General features: G+C 36.1%; 3 protein-coding genes across 3 annotated transcripts in view; 2 read left to right on the plus strand and 1 right to left on the minus strand.

The window, feature by feature from the left end:
• On the minus strand, window positions 1–7,299 carry LOC109067313 (ALG11 alpha-1,2-mannosyltransferase). Its single transcript, XM_042716361.1, is given in 6 exon segments — window positions 1–840; window positions 1,840–2,417; window positions 4,946–5,317; window positions 6,461–6,596; window positions 6,599–6,681; window positions 7,238–7,299. Coding segments are annotated over 6 exon segments (1,500 nt in total). The 5' UTR covers window positions 7,285–7,299; the 3' UTR covers window positions 1–556.
• A 410-nt stretch (window positions 7,300–7,709) lies between these two features.
• cpb2 (carboxypeptidase B2 (plasma)) lies at window positions 7,710–12,892 on the plus strand. Its single transcript, XM_042716362.1, has 11 exons — window positions 7,710–7,867; window positions 8,512–8,590; window positions 8,818–8,942; window positions 10,046–10,154; window positions 10,254–10,355; window positions 10,478–10,582; window positions 10,904–11,014; window positions 11,250–11,340; window positions 12,082–12,284; window positions 12,385–12,469; window positions 12,557–12,892. Exons 1-11 carry the CDS (start codon window positions 7,791–7,793, stop codon window positions 12,754–12,756), a joined length of 1,287 nt encoding a protein of 428 aa, XP_042572296.1. The 5' UTR covers window positions 7,710–7,790; the 3' UTR covers window positions 12,757–12,892.
• A 1,292-nt stretch (window positions 12,893–14,184) lies between these two features.
• LOC109067317 (zinc finger CCCH domain-containing protein 13-like) overlaps window positions 14,185–23,904 on the plus strand; it is a 29,533-nt gene continuing 19,813 nt past the window's right edge. Inside the window, exons 1-15 of the mRNA XM_042716364.1 lie at window positions 14,185–14,350; window positions 15,242–15,388; window positions 15,548–15,657; window positions 15,750–15,864; window positions 15,972–16,083; window positions 16,707–16,834; window positions 16,916–16,960; window positions 17,085–17,260; window positions 17,343–17,543; window positions 18,744–18,899; window positions 19,292–19,656; window positions 20,158–20,610; window positions 21,140–21,355; window positions 22,385–22,649; window positions 22,686–22,910. Coding sequence (XP_042572298.1) covers window positions 15,251–15,388; window positions 15,548–15,657; window positions 15,750–15,864; window positions 15,972–16,083; window positions 16,707–16,834; window positions 16,916–16,960; window positions 17,085–17,260; window positions 17,343–17,543; window positions 18,744–18,899; window positions 19,292–19,656; window positions 20,158–20,610; window positions 21,140–21,355; window positions 22,385–22,649; window positions 22,686–22,910 — 2,705 coding nt within the window. The 5' untranslated portion in view covers window positions 14,185–14,350; window positions 15,242–15,250. The remainder of the gene's footprint in view (window positions 14,351–15,241; window positions 15,389–15,547; window positions 15,658–15,749; window positions 15,865–15,971; window positions 16,084–16,706; window positions 16,835–16,915; window positions 16,961–17,084; window positions 17,261–17,342; window positions 17,544–18,743; window positions 18,900–19,291; window positions 19,657–20,157; window positions 20,611–21,139; window positions 21,356–22,384; window positions 22,650–22,685; window positions 22,911–23,904) is intronic.

The following is a 23,904-nucleotide window of genomic DNA, read 5'->3' on the forward strand; positions in this document are numbered from 1 at the left end:
TTTTCCAACAAACAGAACACACATTTTTATTTATATTTCCAGACCACCACTCATATATAATTTATTGTAAACAAAAAAAGAACATAAAGCACTAGTATAATCTGAATCTTCCAAGAGAAGCGTCTCTTTTTTGATACATTAGTCTTGTTGTGTAACCCTCTAAAACCTTTTACAATAAAACAAAACAAAGCTATTACATTTGTACTCGATCATATATAATGTACATATAACAGATATGAAGAAAAAACTGCATGTTTGCATTTCAATTAAACAAAATCTACTGCTTTCTGTTCATTTGCAGAAATCTGTCATTCAATCTGTCATTAAGTTAAAGCAAAAGGTGGCATCTCACCAGAACTAGCATTTCCCATGATGCTTTTCCCTTACCTTAGTGATGTTACTTAAAGAGCAAATGCTCACAAAACAGGCAGGTATGAAGTGCTCACTTCTGCTCTAGACAAGGAATAATTTGAAGTCAGCATTATGGGGCCATCACACGCTTGTGAACTAGACTGAACTATATGTAGCTGATTCACTGTAGTCAGTCCTGCATCACTCACAGTCTTAGTGTTGACATTAGAGGCTCCACGGCTGAAAGAAATGAGCCTTCAAACTCCTGGTCTGAGAAGCGGGTGACGGACAGACGCGCCCGGCGTCGGATCTCTAATCGAGCTGCAGGAGTCATAGAAAGGATTCGTTCCATGGCATCTGCATAACTGTCTTCATCGTCTGCCAGGAAGCCAGTTGGACCATTATCATACGGAACTACAATGTCCAACTTCGGACCGCCGGATCTGTGAGCCAGAATGATTGTTCCTGCAGCCATACACTCCACTACACCTGTGGACATGTGGGAGAAGATGAGAATTTCTCAGTGTAACGGTCATGGAAATATCAGGGTTATTAGTGTACTAAAATTCAAACTAAAACCCTAAACAAACATTTTTGTTACCTGAAATAAAATATTATACACACTGTATATGAAGCTATATATTAGCTAATTGTCAACAACATGGCAACATTTCTTATTTTGATTTAGTTTAACTTAAAGAACTAAAACAACTAAAATGAATAAATAAAAACTATACAGGCATTTAAAGAAACATATATATATATATATATATATATATATAATATATATATATATATATATAGATATAATATATATATATATATATATATATATATATATATATATAAAAATGTCAAAAACACAACTACATAACTAAAATATATTACTATTAGCTATATATATTAGCAACATTTCTTATTTTTAGTTTAAATTAAAGGACTAAAATAACTAAAAATAAAGTAAACTAAAATTAATAAATACAAATAAATAAAAATTATACAGGCATTTAAAGAAATATATATAAAAAAAAAAAAAAAACTAAAATGAAAGAGATTAACAGAAAATATCAAATGAAATCTATTTCAAAATATTACCGAAAACTAAAATGTTATATCAATGATACTAAAATAACACTGACAAATATGCACTGTGGAGAAAAATAATCTTTGTCAATTTCTGTTATTTCTGAAAAAAAAAAAAAATAATTACAATGCATAATATGTATAATGTGAATAATATACTATTCTATCAATCTATTATATTTCAAATTTTAATAAAATATTATTTTAATTATTTTAACTAATGTAACATTTTAATTAAATAAAAAATGTTTTAATTCAATATTACAAAATAATTTAATTAAAAAACAGTTTATTGTATAATATTTAATCGTTTATTTCTAGTTCCATAACAATTTCTAGTATTTTTTTTTTAACAGTAATCTGTATAGTGTTTTGAGATTTTGCAGAGAGCATGATATTTCTTACCAATACCGAAATGTTCATTCCACATTGTGTGCAACCCGATCGTGGCGTCTGTTAACTCTTTCTTCAGTTCTTCAAATGGGATATTGAGTTTAAACTCCACCCTGTCTACCACACCCAGATCCAGACACAATCCCTTCAGCATCTGTACCCTCTCCTCATCTTCCTGGTTACGACATCCACCAATCAACACCAGCTTCACGGTCTCTCTCCCGGCAGGCTCCATCCCTTTCCTGTCCAGAAGCTTTCTAAAAGCCTTGATCTGCAGCCGATGGTCTTTTTCAGGCCGGAACTGACCCACGGAGACCACAGAGTGACACTTCTTTCTCTCCTTCTCTTCATCTTCATCCCCAATAGGGACGTCCAGGAAGGCCTGAACGTCGCATGGTGGATAGACCACACTGGTGCGGTTAGGAGCGCGCCACAGAGCCAGAATGTGACCTAAAGTCCAGGTGGAATTTACCATGACTACGTCACTACAGGAGCCGGCCAGACCATACAGCAGCGCAAAGACACAGTAGTAAATCACTTTGATGGCACTCAGTACAGGGTTACTGGAGATGTAGTCTGCATTATTGAACCTAGAATGAAGATATAAGAATTTATAGATTGAATTATACATGTTAGATTTCTATAGGACAATTATACTGTATACTTCTGGTTCATTAGCCACTAAAGGGAAATATCGAGAAGAATTACAAAGTGCAGTAAATGGTCAAAATGTTTAGACTACAAACCAGTGTGTTCATAATTTAGATAATACATTAAAATAATATGGTAAGACACATCAATTTGCAATTTCAAAAAGGCAAAACTGTTTTGTAGTTAAAAATAGCTGGAAGCAAATGAGACCGGAAGCAAGAAAACCCATCAAATTTACAAATGGCCACACCCATTTGTACGGGAAAAATAAGGTAGATAAATGTATTCACTTTTGCTTTTGACCAATATAAGGAATCCCTGCTAAATAATAGTTTGCATTTATTCATTAAAAATGGTATACTCACCCTAAAAATTTGAACCATAGTGTATGTAAATATAATTCTGCATAATCATGCAACATACATAACTGGAAAACATACTGCAAGAGATGCATTTATGAGACAAAAACAAAAATGCTTATCAGAAAACTAATGCTAATAATGGTTCAAAACAACATGAAGCGACATTTAGAAGAACAAAAAAAGGGTGGTATTACATTTCCAGTGCTGATTCACTGGCTAAGGAATATTTTTAATGCATAATTTCTACCTGATCAAATATTTTAGAGGTTGGCATGATAACAAAAATGTATAAACATAACAATGGATATGAAGTTTAAAGATGTTATTAATTTGCATGACTTTTATTGTAGGACTAGAAATCACACTTTCAAGTTAGGCGTCCTCATATATCCAGGTCTTTCAAGTGGGATTTAAATTTAAAAAAATAAAAAAATGCTGAGGGGGTGAATTAAAATATATACACATATACACACACACACACACACACATATACATATATATATATATATATGTGTGTGTGTGTGTGTGTGTGTGTATAAGGAATCCCTGCTAAATAATAGTGTTCATGTATATATATATATATATATATATATATATATATATATATATATATATATATATATATATATATATATATATATATATATATCATATATATATATATATACACACACATATATTATTTTGTTTAATTAAAAACATTTAATTATACTGAAGTAAGTTGGTTTAGAACTACTGCACTAATTCATTACGCACAATAAGACCAAAAATATATTCGTCAAGTAAACATGGTCAGTTTTGAACTACAATGGATTGATTATGGAGTTCTTTTAACCTCTGCATCAGCCACAAAACTAAGCTTTTAAGTTACTAAACATTAGAGCTGCACGATTCTGGATAAATTGATTTTTTTTTGTTGTTGTTTTTTTTTTTTTGTCTCAAATAGAGATCACGATTCTCCCACGAATCTGAACTAAACAAAATAATGTGCGACAAAATATTAATTTCTGCGGTCTATTTAAAAGTGTTTAATTCATTTGAATGAATTCTTAAACATTTTAATATATAACCTAATGTATGTATTTAAAATATAATATATTAAATACACCAATTTTAATATTAAATTATCAAAAAGTGGTTTAAATGAATTATTAAATAATTTATTAATACTTCACTTATTCCATTACTGGATGAATCAGCATTTTTGAAAGAATCTCTTGAATAAATGATTCAATGACAAATGCATTTTTTAAACCATCCCTTGTTGCCACCTAGTGACAAAATGATGCAATCAACACAAACGTTATTTGAAGTGCCAATTACTTTCAAAAGAAGCCTTGCTCTATTTTGAGCATGACCACAGACATCAATATTTATATTCAAACTAAAAATGTATATCCAAACTATAACTTTCATCCCATTATTTATGTGATAACATGAATGAAATAATACTAGTGTTATGGAATTTGTTTTTAGTTTGCATGGATTGCATTGATCTCACTTTAATACATTTATCTTACATACATCTTTTGAATGTAATCTTTAATCAGTATTCAATAAGTATTCAATGGTAACCTACAGAGTGAATGAGGTCTTTTCAGAGAAGTTGTGTACCAGGAACGAACAAGCTTTGAGAATAACCACACATCAACATTTTAGCAAGTGGTACCATGGGGTGATGTAATACAGCCATTTCATTGGTTAGATGAGGGATTCTGTTATCTTGAAATGTATACTTTTGACTATAAGAACTGGGTTGTGATCTCTTCTGCTCATAGCTTCAACTGTGTGTCAAACAGATCACTTCTCTGTAGAGAATTAAAGCAAGACAAAGACTAAGCTCTGTTTGGTTTTTCATTCTCAGTCTGCACAATTATTTTATTACTTTATAAAGTCTGTTTGTGAAGCTATTTCTTACCTAAACACAATAACTGCTCGCGTCTATAAGGTTTTATAAACACGGGCGAATCATTGTCATTTAGAAATCAGATCACATGGGCGTCTGAATTGAGATCGCAATCTTTTTACGATTAATCGTGCAGCTCTACTAAACATTAAACTTTTACATTTAATTTAATAACAATAATGTGAGTTTCTTGACTTACCTTGGGTTTCTTTCTCGAACCACTGACAGCATATCAGTGCTGATGGTTGGGTAGTGCACATAGCTTCCCACATGACAGCCACCCAGATAACGGAACACAGGTAGGGTGAAGGCGTAGCCCATTGAGTCAATGTAGAGATCTGGAACAAACTCAGTCAAGGCCTCCCACCCCAGGAAGATGGAGCCCACGCTCTGCCCCAGAAGGGTGAAGTGTGGGTAAAGTTTGGCCTCCACCAGGAAACGATGTTTCAGGAACACAAACTTAACAGCTCGAGAGAGTCTGATGTTGAAGCGCCGCCGCGCTCCATCTAAAATCTCTTCTGCTGTCACGCCCTGATCCCCTGTGTAAACCACGAAGGAAACATCTTGGTACCTGCGTAAATACAGTGGAATAAATATGGTATGTATGCAGAATTTTTGTTTTGTTCATTCTTTTGTTAAGTTCATGCTGAAGCCCAGCCCTGCTGATTTAAGCATTCAAGAGTTCAGTCAAACACAGAAATTAATACATTTATAAAAGGGTCGGTGATATGCCTTGCTCACATCGCTGTCCTAGGCAAATTCAAATTATAAGACTAGCTTTTAAATTAAAGTATGCCTAGTGATTTAACTCCACAGTCTTATCCTACATAATGTAAAAAAAAAATAATAATAAATAAATAAATAACTTTTATATTTTAAGACAATATTATGCTTAAGAGAATCAAAATATTAACTGTTCAGTGTTCATTCTTACAATAAAAATGACAATTTCTAAAAATATATAAAATAGACAAATAAAAAACTAATATATCTTTCCATTTAGCATACACCAGGAAATAATACGGGAAAAAAAAACATTGCAGTTATCTAGGGATAAGGACATGTGTAAAAAGTAAGCGAGTCTGTCCAGTATGTTTTTTTCTTTTCTTTTTGGTTCCAAATACACTGTGGTGTAAATTTCCATGCCGTGTAGGACAGCATTTATTATTATATATTACTAAATAATGTTCTGTATGTATTTTATACATGATTATATATTATATTATTTTTTTAATTATGTATTATATATTTTACTTGAAATATAATGTTAAGTTGCATATAAGTAGAGGTCAATGAAATTTTATTTTTTGAAAGTCATGGTATATAATTCCACCTGTAGCCAAGTAACAGTCAGTTTCATAGGTTCTAGTCATGCTGATAACATTGCAGTTAGGCATGATCATTTTAAAATACATCTTCTGACTACTTAATACTTGGCAGTCATTATTAATTATATGGAATAATTATAATTATGTAAATATTTTGTGTGACCTTTTTAGTGACTAGAATCAATAACTTGAAAAAAATATATACACTTAAAAAAATATATACACATAACACAACTTTAATATACTATAAAATGATTTAAATTTTGGATTACTGTTTATCATATGTATTATTTAGATTTTTTGCATGCTTTCACTTCCTATTTGTCACAGAGCCATAAATGTCTGGCCAAATAAATGGCACAATCTTAAGAGCTGAAATATCTGACCTGTTTTGAAGAGCACGTAAAGCACACCACAGCACTCTCTCTCCTCCTCCTCCTGCATTACAGTACGGGTGGAAGAAGGCCACGGCGGGACGGCCGTCCTGAGCTCTCCTGCTCTTCCTCTTCATCTGCAGCCACTTCTCACTCCCATGATGAAGAGGAAGAGGATGGCTGTCAGGACAAGACTCAGATAGAAACATGGCAACAGAAGTGACCACAGTAACCTGTGGAAGGCAGAAACCACATACAACAATACATCTTTCTAATTAATATCACTTTACATACAATGTTTCACATCAGAATGCATTATCAACTATAAATAGGCCTTAAAAGTCAGTACATGATTAGACAAGATCTCAAAACCAACTCTAAATGTACCTTGTTGCAGCTTTTCTTGTAATATTTTAACAGGATCTTTGCCTTCTCCTCTAATTATTTTGTTATATACTTTTATATATATATATATATATATATATATATATGAATGAGTATAAGACACATGAGTGATACTGTACATGTGAATAGCTTGTTTCCTTTAACATGAACAGAAATTATACTGGCTCCAATTTCACTTGGGAATGTCTGAAGTATTAAAATAACACAAAGCTGCAGATTAATATATATTTATATGTTTAAAAAATAAATCGATCCTTCATTCATCAAAACAGAAAATGAACAGAGCAAGTAGTTTTATTAAACATTCGTCCTGTAGCAACAAGAGTTCAGAGGAGGCACTGGTTTTAAAATCTATACAATGAATAAATAATTTACAATGTTTACCTGATTAAATCGCACAGACAGCAAGACAGGTGATCGTGCGCTGACATCTTCACCAAAGATGACAACACAACACGTCTCTCGTCACAACCCGGAAGCGCTTGCCACTGGCCGGATGTTGATTTGTACTTCTTCTGGCGATTTAATGGCTGTTGGCAAACGACATTTTCGCCACCTACTGGTCTGGAGCCTAAACGATAATCTGGTTTATTATTAATAATAATAATAATAATTGCTATAGGCTGCAATCTAGTGTTAAGGTTTAATTTATGATTGATTTCTAGCTTATGTCTTTTGCTAATCACAGAGAAAGAATGTTCTTAACAGTTTAGATGAAATGACACCATTTGTTTTCTGATTATACTTAATTTAAAAAAAATGATACAGCAGTTCTTATAGATATTTTACAAACAACCATTTGGAATGTTTTAAAATATAATCTACACAGAGCTAATTCAAAGTAAAGGTTAACCAGCAAACAAACAGTTCGAGATCAATACTGGCCTCGTACCTTGTCTACATTATTGCACAAACTATTGAGAGACAGAACAAAAACATGAGGCCCCCAATACAACTGGTTTTCTTAATATGTTTTAACATCTTCCTTGAGAAGTGTATCTGCAAATCGGAACAGTAAGTCATATTTTTTCCTAAAATTCCGCATTATACAATCATTTATTTAAGCTGACGCTTTAGAAACACCCAAGACAGAAATCAGATCTCTGTTGTATGTCAGCATGAACTTATTGTAATCAATGTAAAACCTCACTTTAAACAATAAAAGGTGAAAAACGTTACCTGCTGTAGAAAAATGGGATCTCACAGTATGATTTTTTTTTTTTTTTTATTTAACATTTAAATCTATTTTCTTGGGTAAAAGAATAATAATAGATACAGTGTTTTAATATCTATTAGATGTGGATCTATAACATAGTAGCTTCACGATTACTACAAGTAGAATAGCACATTTTGTTAATAGTTGAGATGTTATGACAACCTAAAGTTTGAAATAAACAGAAAATGGTACATTCTCTGCTGAAGTGTTTATTGTGAAAAATTATGTAGTACTGTATAAGTAGATATGTATATAAAAAAAATCATATGATGAGAAATTTTCTAAAAAAAAAAAAACAAATAGATGAATAAGTAGATCATCTGAAAAAGTCAGAATTGTTAGAATTAAGAACTGATGTTTATACATCGTAAATCAGGATTTTATTTTAGATGTAGATGATACTACAATAAATGACGGCAGCTGTTTCTTTCTTCACACACAGTGACCAGGTTTTGACCATCACTGTATCCACACAGGAACATGTGGACGCAGTGCAAAACTTAACAATGAGTCACAATGAGGTAAGAGGTTAACTGTTGACATTTATTGGCTGGCATTCTGTCAGAGCATGATTGTGAATATCAAATTTGCTCGGAGATGTAATACTCTAGGTTCTGAGTTAAGTCAAGTAAGAATGGTTTTAGATATAGCCTTTGAACTGATTTATTGAACTGACCCTCAGGCTGGTCCTGTGAGTTTTTCGGCTAACATGTAATCTCATGTTCTATTTTTTTTTTTTTTTTTTCAGACAGAATTGTGGCAGCCTGCTTCACCCATTTACATTACAACAAACTCTGAAGTTCACCTTTATATTCGGTCAACAAGTGTGGAGTTTGTCACTGAACTCCTACGCAAACATGGCATCACGTACAGGTAAGTAAAGCTGGTTAATTTGGTGGAATGAAGACTTTAGGAACTAACCAACTTGTTGTGTTGATGTCAATTTGACCCACAATTGATTTAATTGATTAATTACTTGAAAACTGGATATTCTGTTTCTTTCTTTTTAATATTTTGTGATTTTTTTTTCATTAAGGGTTATGATTTTAAAGTTTTGACACATAGATGTGCTGTTACAGCTTTAGTGTTGGAGTTATTTTAACACCACCCACCCCCTTTGACCCCCATTGTTTTCTATGCAGTTTGCCAAAAATCAACACTGAAGGATTCCATTCAATATTGGTATTTAACGTTGGATACTATTCATACTTGTAGTTATTTGTACCTCAGACACTAAATAGTCATAACTAAGTACCTAATTTTGGATATACAAATATGTGGATCAAATTGTAACAATAAATAACACAATAAAAATAGATGGGATTTCTTATATAACTCTCATATTACATTAGTTTTTCACAAGCTTCAATAGAGTTTTTTTTTTTGTTTGTTTGTTTGTTTGTTTTGTGGTTTACAAAAATCTTTTTGTGTGTGTGTTTTTTTTTTTTTTAAAAAATAAAAAAACAGTTGATCATCTTAAAAAAAAAAAAAATTGGGGGGGGGGGTTTTTTCAATTTGATTCCAACGTAAAAGTAGCATCCGGATTTCAACACAGCAGGAGGGTTAAAGGGATACTCCACCCCAAAATGAAAATTTTGTTATTAATCACTAATAATTACTCCCATGTCGTTCCAAACCCGTAAAAGCTTTGTTCGTCTTCAGAACACAATTAAGATATTTTGTATGAAAACCGTGAGGCCTGTGACTGTCCCATAGACTGCCAAGTAAATAACAGTGTCAAGCTCCATAAAACGTATGAAAGTTGTCATCAGAATACTCAATCTGCCATCAGACATGCAATCCGGGTTATATGAAGCGACAGGAACACTTTTTGTAAGCGAAGAATAGTAGTGTTATTATTATTTAAATGTCTATTCACATTTATATGTATTACTTTTATTACCAAAGAGATGCATATGTTGACAAGCAACTCCTTGATTCATAAGACTCAATTTGTGCTTTTGATATTTTTGCAGAATGCTTTTGGAAAACACACCAGCACTAATTGAGATGCAGATCAAAAATGATACATCGGATCCCCGGAGCGGAGGCGTGTTTTATGAGAGATATCATTCTTTAGAAGATGTAAGTTGACAAAAATGAGAACTGAGAACTTATCCATTACTTTAACCGAAAATGTTTCTTTTGAAAATCATACACAATTTGACCAAACTTTTGTCTCAGATCTATTACTGGATAAACAAGACCAAGCAAGACCATTCAGACATGGTGAAAGTTATTCTTATTGGGTCATCTTCTGAAAAACGACCACTCTATGTTCTGAAGGTACTCTCATTGTATTTAAGGTGGATTTATATACTAGAGATCTGAGAAGATCTGTCTTTTTTAGAACACTTTACAGACACATTCACAGTTAAAATGTCTGTTTGTCTGTCATCATGCTGCAGCTTTCTGGCAGGAGGGATGAGGTGAAGAGGGCCATGTGGATAGACTGTGGTATTCATGCACGGGAGTGGATCTCTCCAGCCTTTTGCATGTGGTTTGTCAAATATGTAAGTGTTTAATCTCCTTTCAGCATTATCATAACTAAAGCTGTCATACGGTGTGCTTTAAACCACACTTTCTTCATACTCAACTGCTTCTCCAACTTCTTTGTACTTAACCCATTTCACTTTACAAATCTCTATTTTCCATTTGCATGTGTTGAAGTGACCTACATCTGTTTGAGCTTGCATGTTTAAACTGTATACTAACTGTATCTGTATCTTAGATGCAGATTTTAAGATCTTGGTTAGTGCACTAGAGTGGCCGCATAGTATTTGGCCATGTTAGAAATTTAGAAATTTAATTCAATTTGTTTTTTTGTTCTTCAGGCACTAGCATTTTACAACCAGAACACTGAAATCACAGAGATTTTGAACAATATGGACGTTTACATCTTGACAGTCATGAACCCAGATGGATACAAGTACACATGGACAACAGTAATATGATAAAACTATTATTTTATTATTATTATTATTATTATTATTATTATTATTATTATTGAAGTGTTGGAATTGTAGTAGTACATGTAGTTGTGCATTTTAAATTTCCCTGAAATGTAAAAAAAAAACAAAAAAAAAACAGACTTTTGCTTGATCTAAATTTAGCACAGTACTTATTCTTAAAATAATTCTAAAAGTCTTCATGGCTTTTATTTATTATTTACCCAAACAGGATCGTATGTGGAGGAAAAACCGCTCAAACAACAAAGACAGCGATTGTTTGGGAGCAGATCTGAACAGAAATTTTGATGCAAACTGGTGCAGTAGGTGCCAAATACTGGACCTTCATTAAAAAAAAAAAAAAAAAAAGAAGCTGTGTCCTAATTTGTGTATGTACTTTTTGTGAAGAAAAAGTACATACTTTTGCGTGTGTAGCACAATAGTATAGACAAGCTTTGGGGGCATACCACTTCATCATTATAATATATTTAATGGACTGCTCTGTTTCTTAATTACATGCATCCTGTCACCATTTAAACTGCCCTGTCAATCATCTTGTCACAGTTAACATCATTCACAATTTGTTTTATTCCATTTCTACTATACTGGAATGAAATGAAGAGGCACGTTGTTCTGCCATGTATCTTACATGCTGAGCACTCTCCTCACGCAAAAAAATAAAATAAAATAAAATCTGTGTGTTTGGATAATAATGCACTTAAAAGTGTCCCTTTCTCTGCTGTTTGTCTTGGATATTCACCATGTTTGTAGTTTCTTTAGTCGTGTTTGTAGTTCTTATCAAATTCTCATCCAGCACAATGTGATATGGGCAATATTAACTGTTAATGTGTGTACTGATCTGCATTTCAAATTTTCACCAGGAATAGTAAACCATTCAATTTCAACATACGAATTGGGACAGTCCAGTTCTTATTTTAACTATTATTTAGGACAGGTAGTATTCGAATTGGGACACAGCAATAGAGTTCTAATTTTACTTTTAAGGACATTTTAGTTTAGAACTGATATTTCTCCTGGTTTAATTCATCCACTGTGTTCTACAGCAAAGGGGGCCTCCGATAATCCGTGTGATCCTACATATTGCGGTCAGTTCCCGGAGTCTGAACTAGAGACCCAGGCTGTGGCACGGTTCCTGCGCTCCCATAAGGATACAGTCAAGCTGTACCTCTCCATTCACTCCTACTCTCAGATGCTCCTGTTTCCTTACTCCTGTTCCTATGATGAGATTCCAAACCACAATGAGCTGGTGCGTGAAGTTAATGCAGGAGCATCAGTAGCAGGCTGTACTAGTAAATAACCAAAGTAAAAAAAAAAACATAAAAATAATATGTGCTTCTTTCTGACAGTTTGAAGTTGTAAAGGAGGCCTCAGCAAAGATACGCAGATATTACAGGAATAACTATAAATATGGTCCTGGTGCAAAAACCATTTGTAAGCTTTCTGTCTATTCTTAGAATACAGCAATCTGTATTTGAACTTTTCCCGTTATATAAATATTCTGTGTTTTTCTTTTATTAGATTTAGCCCCAGGAGGATCTGATGACTGGGCGTATAATCTTGGGATAAAGTATTCCTTCACCTTTGAGCTTCAGGATCGTGGTCGATATGGGTTTCTTCTTCCTCCCAGCTTTATCCCTCAGGCCTGTAATGAGGCTCTACTGGCAACAAAGGTCACAGCCTTACATGTGATCAAGAAACTCAATGAAGAGCTTCCATAAACGACCTGAGCACACTATAACTTTTACTCTTGACTAAACAAAATGTGTACTTAAAAACTTAAACAGCAAAAGTTAGTCAATAGTCAAAAATGCCATGGGTGTAACAAATAATAACAGTAATAAACAACAACAACAACAAAAATTGAGAGTGAGGTTATTGTTTTGTGTGTTTGTATAGGTGTATCCAAATATATTGAGTAGTTTCATAGTTTACTACACAGCTATTTGTACCACAGTAAAACACATATTGATATAATACATTTAGTTTCCTTTGCATATAAGAGTTTTGCAATATACAAAAACTTACATCATAGAAAATATACATATGTACATATACATACAATATGTAGCCGCTGTCATACCTAGATACAGTTTACTGCTTCATCTTTCAATAAAAGTTTATTTGCAAACTCTCCATTACACTGTGGGTTGTCAACGTATTCAATGTCTGCAGTTACATATGTGTATTAAAGGTGCATAAAAGGTTTTCAGACATATGCACATTTGTTTTGCTTAACTTATTCATGCACAATTTAATTCTGTGTCATATCGATAATATCACACAAATATTGTACCATAAGCCTCCACAAATTGTACCAGAATTGTGACTGCAGTGGTGTAGTAATTTAAATATCATCAATCTCTGTTCAGAATTTTTTATTTTGATAATATTTCATTAATATTTCATATAATATTTCATTTAGGGTTTGAACTGGAATGTATAAACAGCTCTTTAAAAGATGAAACAAATCGTCTAATCTTCTGTTGTCTTTTATTCTGCAAAAGCAAAAGAACAGAGCTAGATAAGGTATGCATTGCCATTATTACATATGCAGTACTGGAAAATTAACTAAACTGTACAAGTTGTGTAGTTGAATATAGCCTTAATTTACATTAAATTATCAGTTTCAATTAAAAGATGATTCCTTAGTCTGTATATATAAACTGATGTCCAGCACTAAAGCTAAAAGGGTGGCCACCAAAATTAACTTAAAAACTGAAGTTATTGAGAAGTGGTAATATCTCTTAACCATTGTTATCTTAATCAATTTTATCATTGCAATAGGTTGATTGAGTGATGAATAATGTTTCTGGATAAAATAATTTAGATGTTACCTCATGAAGCACGGTTTTAGATCAACATTTTTGTTGTAGATCCGTAAAGTAAAGTCATTTCAGTAAAGCCAATATTTATTTTCTCATTCACAAACAATAGTCTATCTAAAACTAGTCAGTAATGTTATTTATCATTGATGACTAACACAGAGACAAGTCCATTTTAAATACATGCAGTTTACGTGGATGGGCACAATCATTTTATTTTGTTAAAAGAATCAAATTGTTTAATTTCTTCCCCACCATTAATAGTTTAATGCCTGAGATATTAAAAACTATCTGAAGACCAGACCTCCAGTTTCCCATAATCCTCCTCTCCTCAATGCTTCGGAAGCTGTATGTGTGTGGAGTTTGCGTTGTCTCGCAAGCATCATGAAGGCGGCTAAAAGGAAGACCGCTTTGCAAGATATTTGCATGTGATTAGGAGGTTATCCCCAATAGTCTGTGAAACTGGACTTGACGCATCATTCATATTCGGGTAAAGCGCTTGATTGTATTTGTTCACGGCTTCTTCAGCAGCAGTTACAGAGGGGTTTTTATGAAGGCTTGTATTATCAGAGTAGGCCGCGCGGCTCTCTACACATGCATGACAGCTTAAAACACGCAAATTATTAGTATTATCCTTTATTTGTGAAATCTCGTATGCCGTACTAGAAGCTATAACTGTGGTAGTGTTGATGCGCTTTATAGAGAGAGGCTGGTATAGTCGCGTTTGTACAAATGTGAAGAATGTAACGTTAGTTGCGCTTGTGCTAATGTTTACAATGTTCGTGGTCCCGCGGCCACGAGAAACCAGGAAATATCAGGGAAGTTGAAAATAGTATCGGAAATGTAATACAATTTTAAACATGGGAATTTGTGTGGTGGTAGTAAATAGCTCTGCATGGAGGATCAGAAAGCATAATCATCCATTGGTCTGCGTATAAATCTTTTTATCGCTGTTTTTGCTATTTTTGTGCACAAATAAGTAGAATATCATTGTGGGGTTTTTTTGTGTAGTTATTGGATATAAATCTTCCTCAGAAATCTCTTTATAGCCTATATGCAGTAATCATGAATGGCTGGATAAGTAATGGACATTCATTGGTCCGGTGAAAAGTGTGTAAACCTACTCATTGAAGAACATCAAATACATAATCTGTATTTTATGCTGTAGGCTGAGGACGTGACCAAGTCCAAAATCATATTGTCTTGTAATTGTCTTGTTTGAAACCGAGTCCAAGATCATATTTTCTTGTTCTTGTCATGGAATTGGTCTTCTTGACTCACACTTAATGCTCTTTTGGTCTCGGTCTTGACTTTGATTCAAATGAGTACAACACTGCATTCAGCTTCATAATGCTGGTGCCTTGCTGTTTTTCTAACACAGCCCTGCAGAATGTCCAAAATCAGGCGGAAGGTTACAGTGGAGAATTCGAAGACCATATCGGACAGCAGCAGTAGCACGACCACCCCCTCCCGCAGGCCCAGCGTGTTTGAGAGACTCGGGCCCAGCACGGCCAGTAATGCAGCAGAGGTAGGGATACTGGTCACCCATTGTTCTGCTTTAAAAACCTAGTGTGCTGCCTAACTAGACAGTATAAACTGTGTCTATGTAGCTCACTTTGTTTTGGATAAAGTCCTTTTGTAAAGTGTATGAGTGAAAAAGAATGACCCCCATTTCCCTTCCCTGCAGACTCATTGTAGAAACTGGTTAAAGACTGGGAACTGCAGTTACGGTAATACGTGTCGATACACACATGGAACCCCATCACGAGGAAAAGGCTTCTCTGGAACGTTCAAAAGGTGTGAATCTATTGAAGAGATGCTGTTTTATAAGTGCACATGCTCCAATACCTGGCTAAATGCTTGAGTTTTGACGTGTGTTTGCTGTGCAGGTCAGCCGAGAGGCCCACTGGGGATCTCCGGGAGAGGATGAAGAATAAGAGACAGGATGTAGATGGTGACACACACAAAAGAGATACAGACGAGCCCACATCACCCACAACCAGAGTACGACGCTTTAACAGCTTGGAGTTAAATTTTTTTATTAGTTTTGCATTCTGTTGATAAAATTTGGGAGTTCTTTGACATTGAAAAAAAATTGTTTTTCTCATTAGCAGCGAGATTCATCCCGAGGCAGACACAGAGAGAAAGAGGATATTAAAATCACAAAGGAACGCACTCCAGCTAGCGAGGAGGAGACCGCAGATTGGGAAGCCAGTCGTGAAGGTAAAAGATTCTCCAAAGTACCCGTGAAATTTATGTATGTGATTAGAAATCATTTAAAGGAACAGTTCACCCAAAAGTTTTAATTCTCTCATTAATAACTCTCCCTAATATTGTCCCCAATCCAGAATGTTATTCTTCAAAGCACAAATGAAATCTTTCTTTTTAATGAAACCTGTGAGATTACTATCCCTCCATAGAAAGTTCCTTCCATTAAAACATTGATTCTTTAAAAAAGTGAATACTATTGTAATCCAAGTTTATATAAAAAAAAATTACATGTAGGGTTTTATTCAGATATAAACACTGATTGACTCACATACATAGAGCACATCAAATATGGTAAACGATAACTTAACCATACTTGGTTAATGCACAAGAATGAACTGCTGATTCTCGTGCTTAAAATAAAAGTCTAAATTAAAGATATCTTAATTTGCATTTTGAAGATGAATGCAGGTGACTAAATGATCAGAATTGTTATTTTTGGGTGTTTGAAAGCAAACAAGGGTAATTGAGGTTTGGGTTTGGAATGTAGTACAGTCTTTTCCTCTCTCTCTCTTTCTTATGTTGTCTCCCTGCCAGTTTTAGTCCAGTTGTTTTATATTTTTCATTGATTTTACTAGATTCTGATAACGGTGACTACGATTACGAGTTATCTCTTGAGATGAAGAGACAGAAGATCCAGCGTGAGCTGATGAAGCTGGAACAGGAGAACATGGACAAACGAGAGGAGATCGTCATCAAGAAAGAGGTATATTGCATAAACTCCAAATATTGAAAGAAAGTGAATGTTGGTTATCCTGAATTTATTAACACATATAGTTTTCAATAGGACCCTGTCCCTAAGACCAGGACCAGTAATACTTCAAAGGACAGGGTAGGTTATTTTAGCAAAGACATAATAAAGTGAACATTAATTGAGACTTTATGTATTATTTAGGCTTTTAATACAGACTGTTATCTCTGGGGTTTTATTTTGGTGTGGTCTTGATATGTTTTAGGGTTCCCCTGAGCGCAGCAGTTCTAAGAGGTCACCCTCGCCCTGTAAATCCAGCTCACCCAAACATAGAGCAGGGAAGGGTGGGAACTCCAGCAAGAAAGAGAAGAAGTCCTCTACTTCCTCAGTCATTTCCTCTCCAGTTTCTGACCAGACCAGGGCAGAGGAAACAGACAGCAGGTTGGAGAATGCAAATCAGCATTTAGTTTAAACAGATGTTTATCAGTTTAAATACTTGATTGCCCTTAAATTTTTCGACCAGGTCATCTAAGAGTGGCCATGGCAAAAGAAAAGGGCCACGAACGCCCAGTCCTCCTCCACCTGTCCCTGTGGAGAACCCAGTGACTGGGAAGAAGCACAAAAATAAACACAAGAACAAGGAGAAATGTGAGGACAAACCTAAAGAAGGCAAGGAACGAGGACGAGATATGGAGAAACACAAAGAGAAAAAGGAAAAACGCAGGTATAGTCACCTTCAAAAGAAATCCATAAAACATAAAGTATCATAAAATAGTGAAATTTGGTACAAATTGTGTACTTTTTATCTAAATGTGACTATACCAGACTTTCTGGTCTGTTCGGTAACCGCTAAGAGACGGCTACTTTGAAATGTTCCCCTGCATGTTTATGTTTGCGCTGAAGTGTCAGTTTTACATCACTCTCCGTAGATATCATCCTAAAAGTGTACGTATGCACAAAAGCTAGATTTTGCGTACATGCATCTCCACCCTGACTCCTCCCAGAAATCACCATATATGGAGCTTACTATGCATAGCTTCATTTGCATATCATTTCCATGCATATCCCCATCCACGTGACACTATATTTAACACCGTTAAAGGTAAAAGACATCAAGGAAATATGAGATACGAAGTATAAATGGCTTTTTAATTGGTAAAAATCATCCAGTATTCTTATGTTTTAGCATAAATATATCAAAATCCACAATAACAAAACTGTTGAAAATAGTTCTCAGATAAACATTCTTTTCCACTGGCCAAATATTATTTTAATTGTTTTAAACAATTCAAATCAAATTTAATTTATGCAGTTTTGCTGATAAGGTGAACATCTTTTAGCTATTTTTAGTCTATATTTATTGCAGTGTAAATAGAATTGTCTGACTCAGCGCGTCACTGACAAAGTAGCCTATTTAAAAAAAAAAAAAAAAAAAATGGTCTAGAATGTCCGTACGTTGCGTACATATTTATGGCAAGTTTCTTTTTTTTATAAATCCCGATATGTGCGTGGAAAATATCTTCTATGACCATTTTGTGAGTACGCAACATTTATAAATGAGACCCCAGACCTGGGTTTTATTTTTTTTTTTATCATTTTTTTAAAATTTATTTATTTTTTCAAATAAAAACTTTAATAATAAAACAAACACAAAAGAGCACGACAGCCCCTTGCGGACGACTGTTTGCGTGTCAACAGAAACAAAACACAAACTAAAACCCAGGCCTGGTCCTCTCTCGTCCAACACTGTTGATACTCCTCCTTTTATCCATCAAAAAAACCTCCGATCAACCCCATAAACTCCACCGGCCCAGCACCAACACATTCTCATTAACTCCACCGGCCTCGCTCCATTCCCACGGCTCCTGGCCCCGCCCCTCTCGTCACACAACATAATAATCTTTTAACCTTTCTTTTATTGCAGGGACCGGTCTGATAGTTCCCATAAAGCCAAACGCTCAGTAACATCAGAGGAACGTTCTGGAAGTCTTTCCCCACCCTCAAGGGAAGCGTCACCCCCAGCCAGAAGGAGGTCACCCTCCCCTAAACCCACTTCCCAAAAACAGTCCTCACAGCAGAGGTGAGAAGAGCTGCGCTTAAAATAATTATTTGTTAATCCAGTATCTCGCAGTTAAGGGCAAATTCACTTTTGACATATCTTTGAGATACCCATGAGTTTTGAAAGAATTTGATATGAGTTAAAGGACCAAATCATTGGTCAAATAATTTTTTTAATTAAATTATTCAATTCTAAAACTTAGAGTGTGTGTGTGTGTATGTGTATATATATAAATATTCTTTTGAACATTGTATTCATCAGTTATTAGAATGATTTCTGAAAAATCATGTGACCTGACAGATATCAGTCAAATTCTTATCCTGACATTTAACTTGCATCAGTAGATTGTTTCAGAGATATTGTGAGGGGAACTATCAGTTCCATCTTCATCTAACGTGTTTTTTCGTTCTCAGGTCTAGAACTCCTCCCCGTCACCGCCGCAGCCCCTCCCCTCCCTCCCGACAGCACCACTCCCCATCTTCACGCTCTGGCTCCTCGGCCCAGAGACACTCCCCATCTCCTCGCCACAGACGGGGTTCTGTCTCTCCTCTTTACCGAGGCCTTCCTCCTCCATCTTCATCCTCACCACCTCCCACTCAGTCCTCACGCTGCTCCCGCTCTCCGCTTACCCCGCAGAGAGACCCTTCACCAACACCCGTTCCTCGCAGGTCCAGCCCCAGTGCCCGTCACCGCTCCCAGGGCAGAGAAAGGGAGAGGGGGAGATCAGAGCGGGACATGAGTCCCGTACTGCAAGAGAGACGGCATGAGCGCAGAGACGGTGAGAGACACATCACAGAGTAATTACTGAGAAGGGCTATAACCATGTTTTGAACATTGTGAGGGGACCATTTCTTTTTTTTTTTAAATAAAGAACTTAAATGAATTTAAAGGAAATGAAGACAAACAAAAACAGTAAGAGTAACAGTAAGTGTTGTGCTTGAATTTGTTTTCAGTATCAAATTTAATGCATCCTTGCAGGATGAAATTATTTTCTTTCCAAAAAACAAAAAACTCACTGACCCCACACTTTTGAACACTAGTGCACATACACAATATAGTTTTGTTGTAATAAATGAGTAGTGGTGTTATTAATAATTTGTAGTTTAGGTGTTGGAACCATTACACAGCTTAACAGCTAGACTTAACATTTATTTTTTAATTGTCATGTAGCCCTGTATGGGTGTTGTGTTTGGTTTCCACCATACTTTTGGCCATGTGCAGCTATTGAAGAATTTAGTCACTGACAGACCTGCTAACTTAATCTCCTCTCTGCCCTTAGAGAGCCGCGGAAAGCGTGAGAAAGACAACAGCCGTGACGAGCGAGACTATGAGATCGAGCAGAGCTCTTCTCGAGATGACCGTGATGCCAGGGATAGCCGAGACCGGCGCGGTGAACGGGATAGAAGAGATGTCCGGGAAGAGCGCCAGCTCCGCGGGGAGGTCAAAGACACTCGGGATACCCGTGCAGGAGAGACACGAGACCGCTCAGGACGAGAATCCCTGGAGCACAGAGAGAGAGACCGGGACCGGGAGAGAGAAAGAGAGAGGGAACGAGAGAGAGAACGAAACGAAACCCATAGAAAGGAGGAAATGACAGCCCAGGAGGAAAGGAATTATGGAAGAGGACATGGAAGGGAGGAATTGAGAAATGACAGTAGAGTGGACAACAGGAACGAATCTCGAGCTGAAAGAACAGGCAGAGGAAGGGGCCGTGGGGATGCCCCAGACAAAGGTGAGAAGATAACGATGAGCCATATTCTTTGTCAGCTACATCTAAAAAAAAAAAAAAGGCTATCACAATATTATCAAAATTTCACTACTCATGGTCAAACAAATTCACAGTAACAATATTAGTGTGATTATCTATGGAAAATAGAGGAATAATGATATCAGTCAAATTTATCTTTAACTTTTAGGTTGTGTTTTTGTTTTTTTGGCCAAAGAAGGTCACTACAAATGCAGTGCAGGGAATTAGAATTAGTGGCCATAACTGTACAAAAGCATATAGAAGGAACTTTTGATCAGCACTATCTGTTGCTGATTTACTTTTGCTGTTTAAAAATTCAGAACATCAAAAATACCACTTTAAAGCATAAAAAGCTAGAGGAGACTTAGAAAATGCTAGTAAAAATCAATGCAAATTTTACTTTTCATAAATTGTAACATTTATTAATTGCATTTTAGGAGGATTGCAATAATATAAGAGCTTGAAACATGAATTAAACATTTTGTGAATTTTAAAAACAAATTTTGTGTTTCAGGTTCTGCTCGTGCTGGTAGAGCGTCACAGGCTGACACTAGCAGTGCTAGTGGGCATGATAGCTGGGAGTCCCGCAGCATTGGTCTGAGAGAGAGGAGCTCAGAGAGAAACACTGATCGTGATCGCTACGATAATGACAGACAGAGAGGAGAACAGCCCAGAGATGAACGACGGGGAGGACATGCAGAGAGAGACCGCCGTGACAACAGAGAAAAAGGTGAAGGATAAGCAAGATATGTTCTTATTATTGGGAGATAGCAACCTCATTGGCTCTAGAGCAGGGGTTTTCAACCTGTGGGCGAGCATCAGTTAATTCAGACATTCTCTTGAGGATTTATGAATATGAGTTAGCAAATCTTTAGCCATCCACTAGTGTAGGGCTGGGCGATATATCACATGCGATTGTCACGCGCATTTCATCAGTAAAGCCGGTTCCCTGATTACCGCTAAATCACCATCACCTGCTTTCAAATGGACCAGCATTTAATAGACAGAGCCGTAGATCACTGACAAGCTACGCAATATCGCGTTCATTATTGCAGATGAATCGTCTACGACAATGAACGAGATATTGTGTAGCTTGTCAGTGATCTACTGCTCTGTCTATTAAATGCTGCTCCATCTGAAAGCAGGTGATGGAGATTTAGCGTTAATCAGGAAACCTGCTTTACTAAAGAAATGCGCATGAGAATCGCATGCGATATATCACCCAGCCCTACACTAGGGGGCAGTCTGACTCCCACTGCTAGTTGACAGGTAGAGCAGAGTTGGTTCGAGTATCAGTCACGCTTATTGACAGTGTAAGATGATTTACGGTTAGCCGTGTTGGAAACCCAACCACGGATTGCCATGTTGTTATCTCAGAAACACGCTCAGCCATAACATTGAATCAGGTAAACTGGTTATATATTTATGTTATGCATGCTATACCAGGGGCGGATAGGGGGGCTGAAACTCACCTAAACCCTTTTTAGGTGAGTTTCAGCCCCCCTATCTGTCAAAAGAAAGACTGTCAAGCTCCTAAAATGACAAAAAAGCAACAAAATGTACCATTTAAATTAGACTTGTTTGTAATAGTTCAAGTCTTCTGAAGCCGTTCAGTAACTTTGTCTAAGAAACAGACAGAAATTTACGTTGTTTCACTTCAGGAAACTTTAAACGGGGTGCACAAGTCTGTGAACAATTTGTTTCACATCACAGGACATGGAGAACAACTTGGTGTTATTGATCTGTTTTTGTTCAACAGAACAAAGAGCGCCTTCTCCTGTCCGCCAGCAAAACCGCAATGAGGACCTTGATCGTGAAGAGAGAAGAGATGATCGAAGGAATGATCGGGCAGATGACAGACGAGATGACCGGACCCGTGAGAGAGAGAAGGACAGGGATAGAGAAAGAGAGAGGGAACGGGAAAGAGAGAAGGAGAGGGAGAGGGAGAAAGAACGGGAAAGAGAGGCTGAAAGAGAGCGTGAAAGAGCCAGGGAGAGGGAGCGGGAGAGAGAGAGGGAAAGAGAGCGAGAGAGGGAGAGGGAAGAGAGAGAAAGAGAGAGGGAAAAAGAAAGAGAAAGAGAGGAGCGGGAAAAGGAGCGAGAAGAGCGGGAGAAAGAAAGGGAACGAGAGAGGAAGGAGAGGGAACGGGAAAGGGAGCAAAGAGAGAGAGAACGGCAGAGGGAGTGGGATGAGAGAGAAAAAGGGAGGGAAGAGAGGCGGGAAAGAAAAGATGATTCAAGAGATGACCGCTCCACTCGAGATGCTCATGAAGAGAGAAAGAACACGTAAGTGCTCCATTGTTGTTGGTCAGTCTCTTTTTAATTTAAATGTGTCTTATTTTGAGTACATTAAAAAATAAAACAAAAAATAAAATCTGCAACTGAATTTAGACATTGCAGTAATGCCTTTACTCTTTTTAAAGAATAACTTTAAAGCACTGAGCAACTGACTCCAAAGTTAATTGAAATTGTAAAAATTTAGGGGTGAAGATATTCCCCTAAGAATTGGGACACCACTACTATACCATTACACGTCATCTGCGTTGTCTAGCTCCTACAATACATACACTTATACTGGTGTGCATTAGATCCTTACTGTTCTATACTAATGAAGCTGTGCTCACTGACACACGCGCAGCTGATCGCGCAGCTCACACATCCAGGAGCAAAGAAACTTGTCAACGCTGCCCCACGACTTTTATTAATAACAGTTTAAATATAGAATCGCTACATTATTTTTTCCAGCAACGAGAGGATAAAATTGCTGTTTTTTAAGTAAACTCACTCATTGTAAAGAGAGAAATTCACTCTTTTGAATTCGCAATATTTGAGAAAAAGGTTTAGCGATTTCTTATTATTGTGGGAACTAGCCCCCCTCAATGTCTATGGAGGTTTTCGCTCTGATCAGACAAATATGTTGTGGCACTATCGTGCAGTCAGTAATGATATGCGTTTAGCAAACTAGTGATTTTTTGCAAACAAATGATTAATTTTCATTAAAATCTTTTTTAAGGCCACAAATGCTTAAATATCTGTGTCTTTTTGTTCACTTGGGCAGCCATGTTGCTGCTGAAGCTGGTTTATGCTGATATGAGTCTCACTCTTTCGTTTGAAGTGTGGTCCTGAAAACATCTTTGTTTAAAGGGATATCTGGCCCTTCCCCTTACTCCTACCCCTCCAACCAAAAGGGAATCGAGACACCCCTACCCCTACACGTGAACATGCAAAATGGAGGGGCTGTGAAAGGGGGCAGGGCTAAGGGGTAGAAACAGGATTGGGC

This window comes from Cyprinus carpio, chromosome B1, assembly GCF_018340385.1.
Source record: "Cyprinus carpio isolate SPL01 chromosome B1, ASM1834038v1, whole genome shotgun sequence".
In the NCBI taxonomy this organism is placed as follows: Eukaryota; Metazoa; Chordata; class Actinopteri; order Cypriniformes; family Cyprinidae; genus Cyprinus; species Cyprinus carpio.

Coding starts and splice junctions, on each gene's coding strand:
- cpb2 (XM_042716362.1), top strand. CDS start 7,791: ATGAGGCCCCCAATACAACTGGTTTTCTTAATATGTTTTAACATCTTC. Junction 8,943..10,045: donor AAACATGGCATCACGTACAG/GTAAGTAAAGCT, acceptor ATATTTTTGCAG/AATGCTTTTGGAAAACACAC. Junction 12,285..12,384: donor TTCCAAACCACAATGAGCTG/GTGCGTGAAGTT, acceptor TCTTTCTGACAG/TTTGAAGTTGTAAAGGAGGC.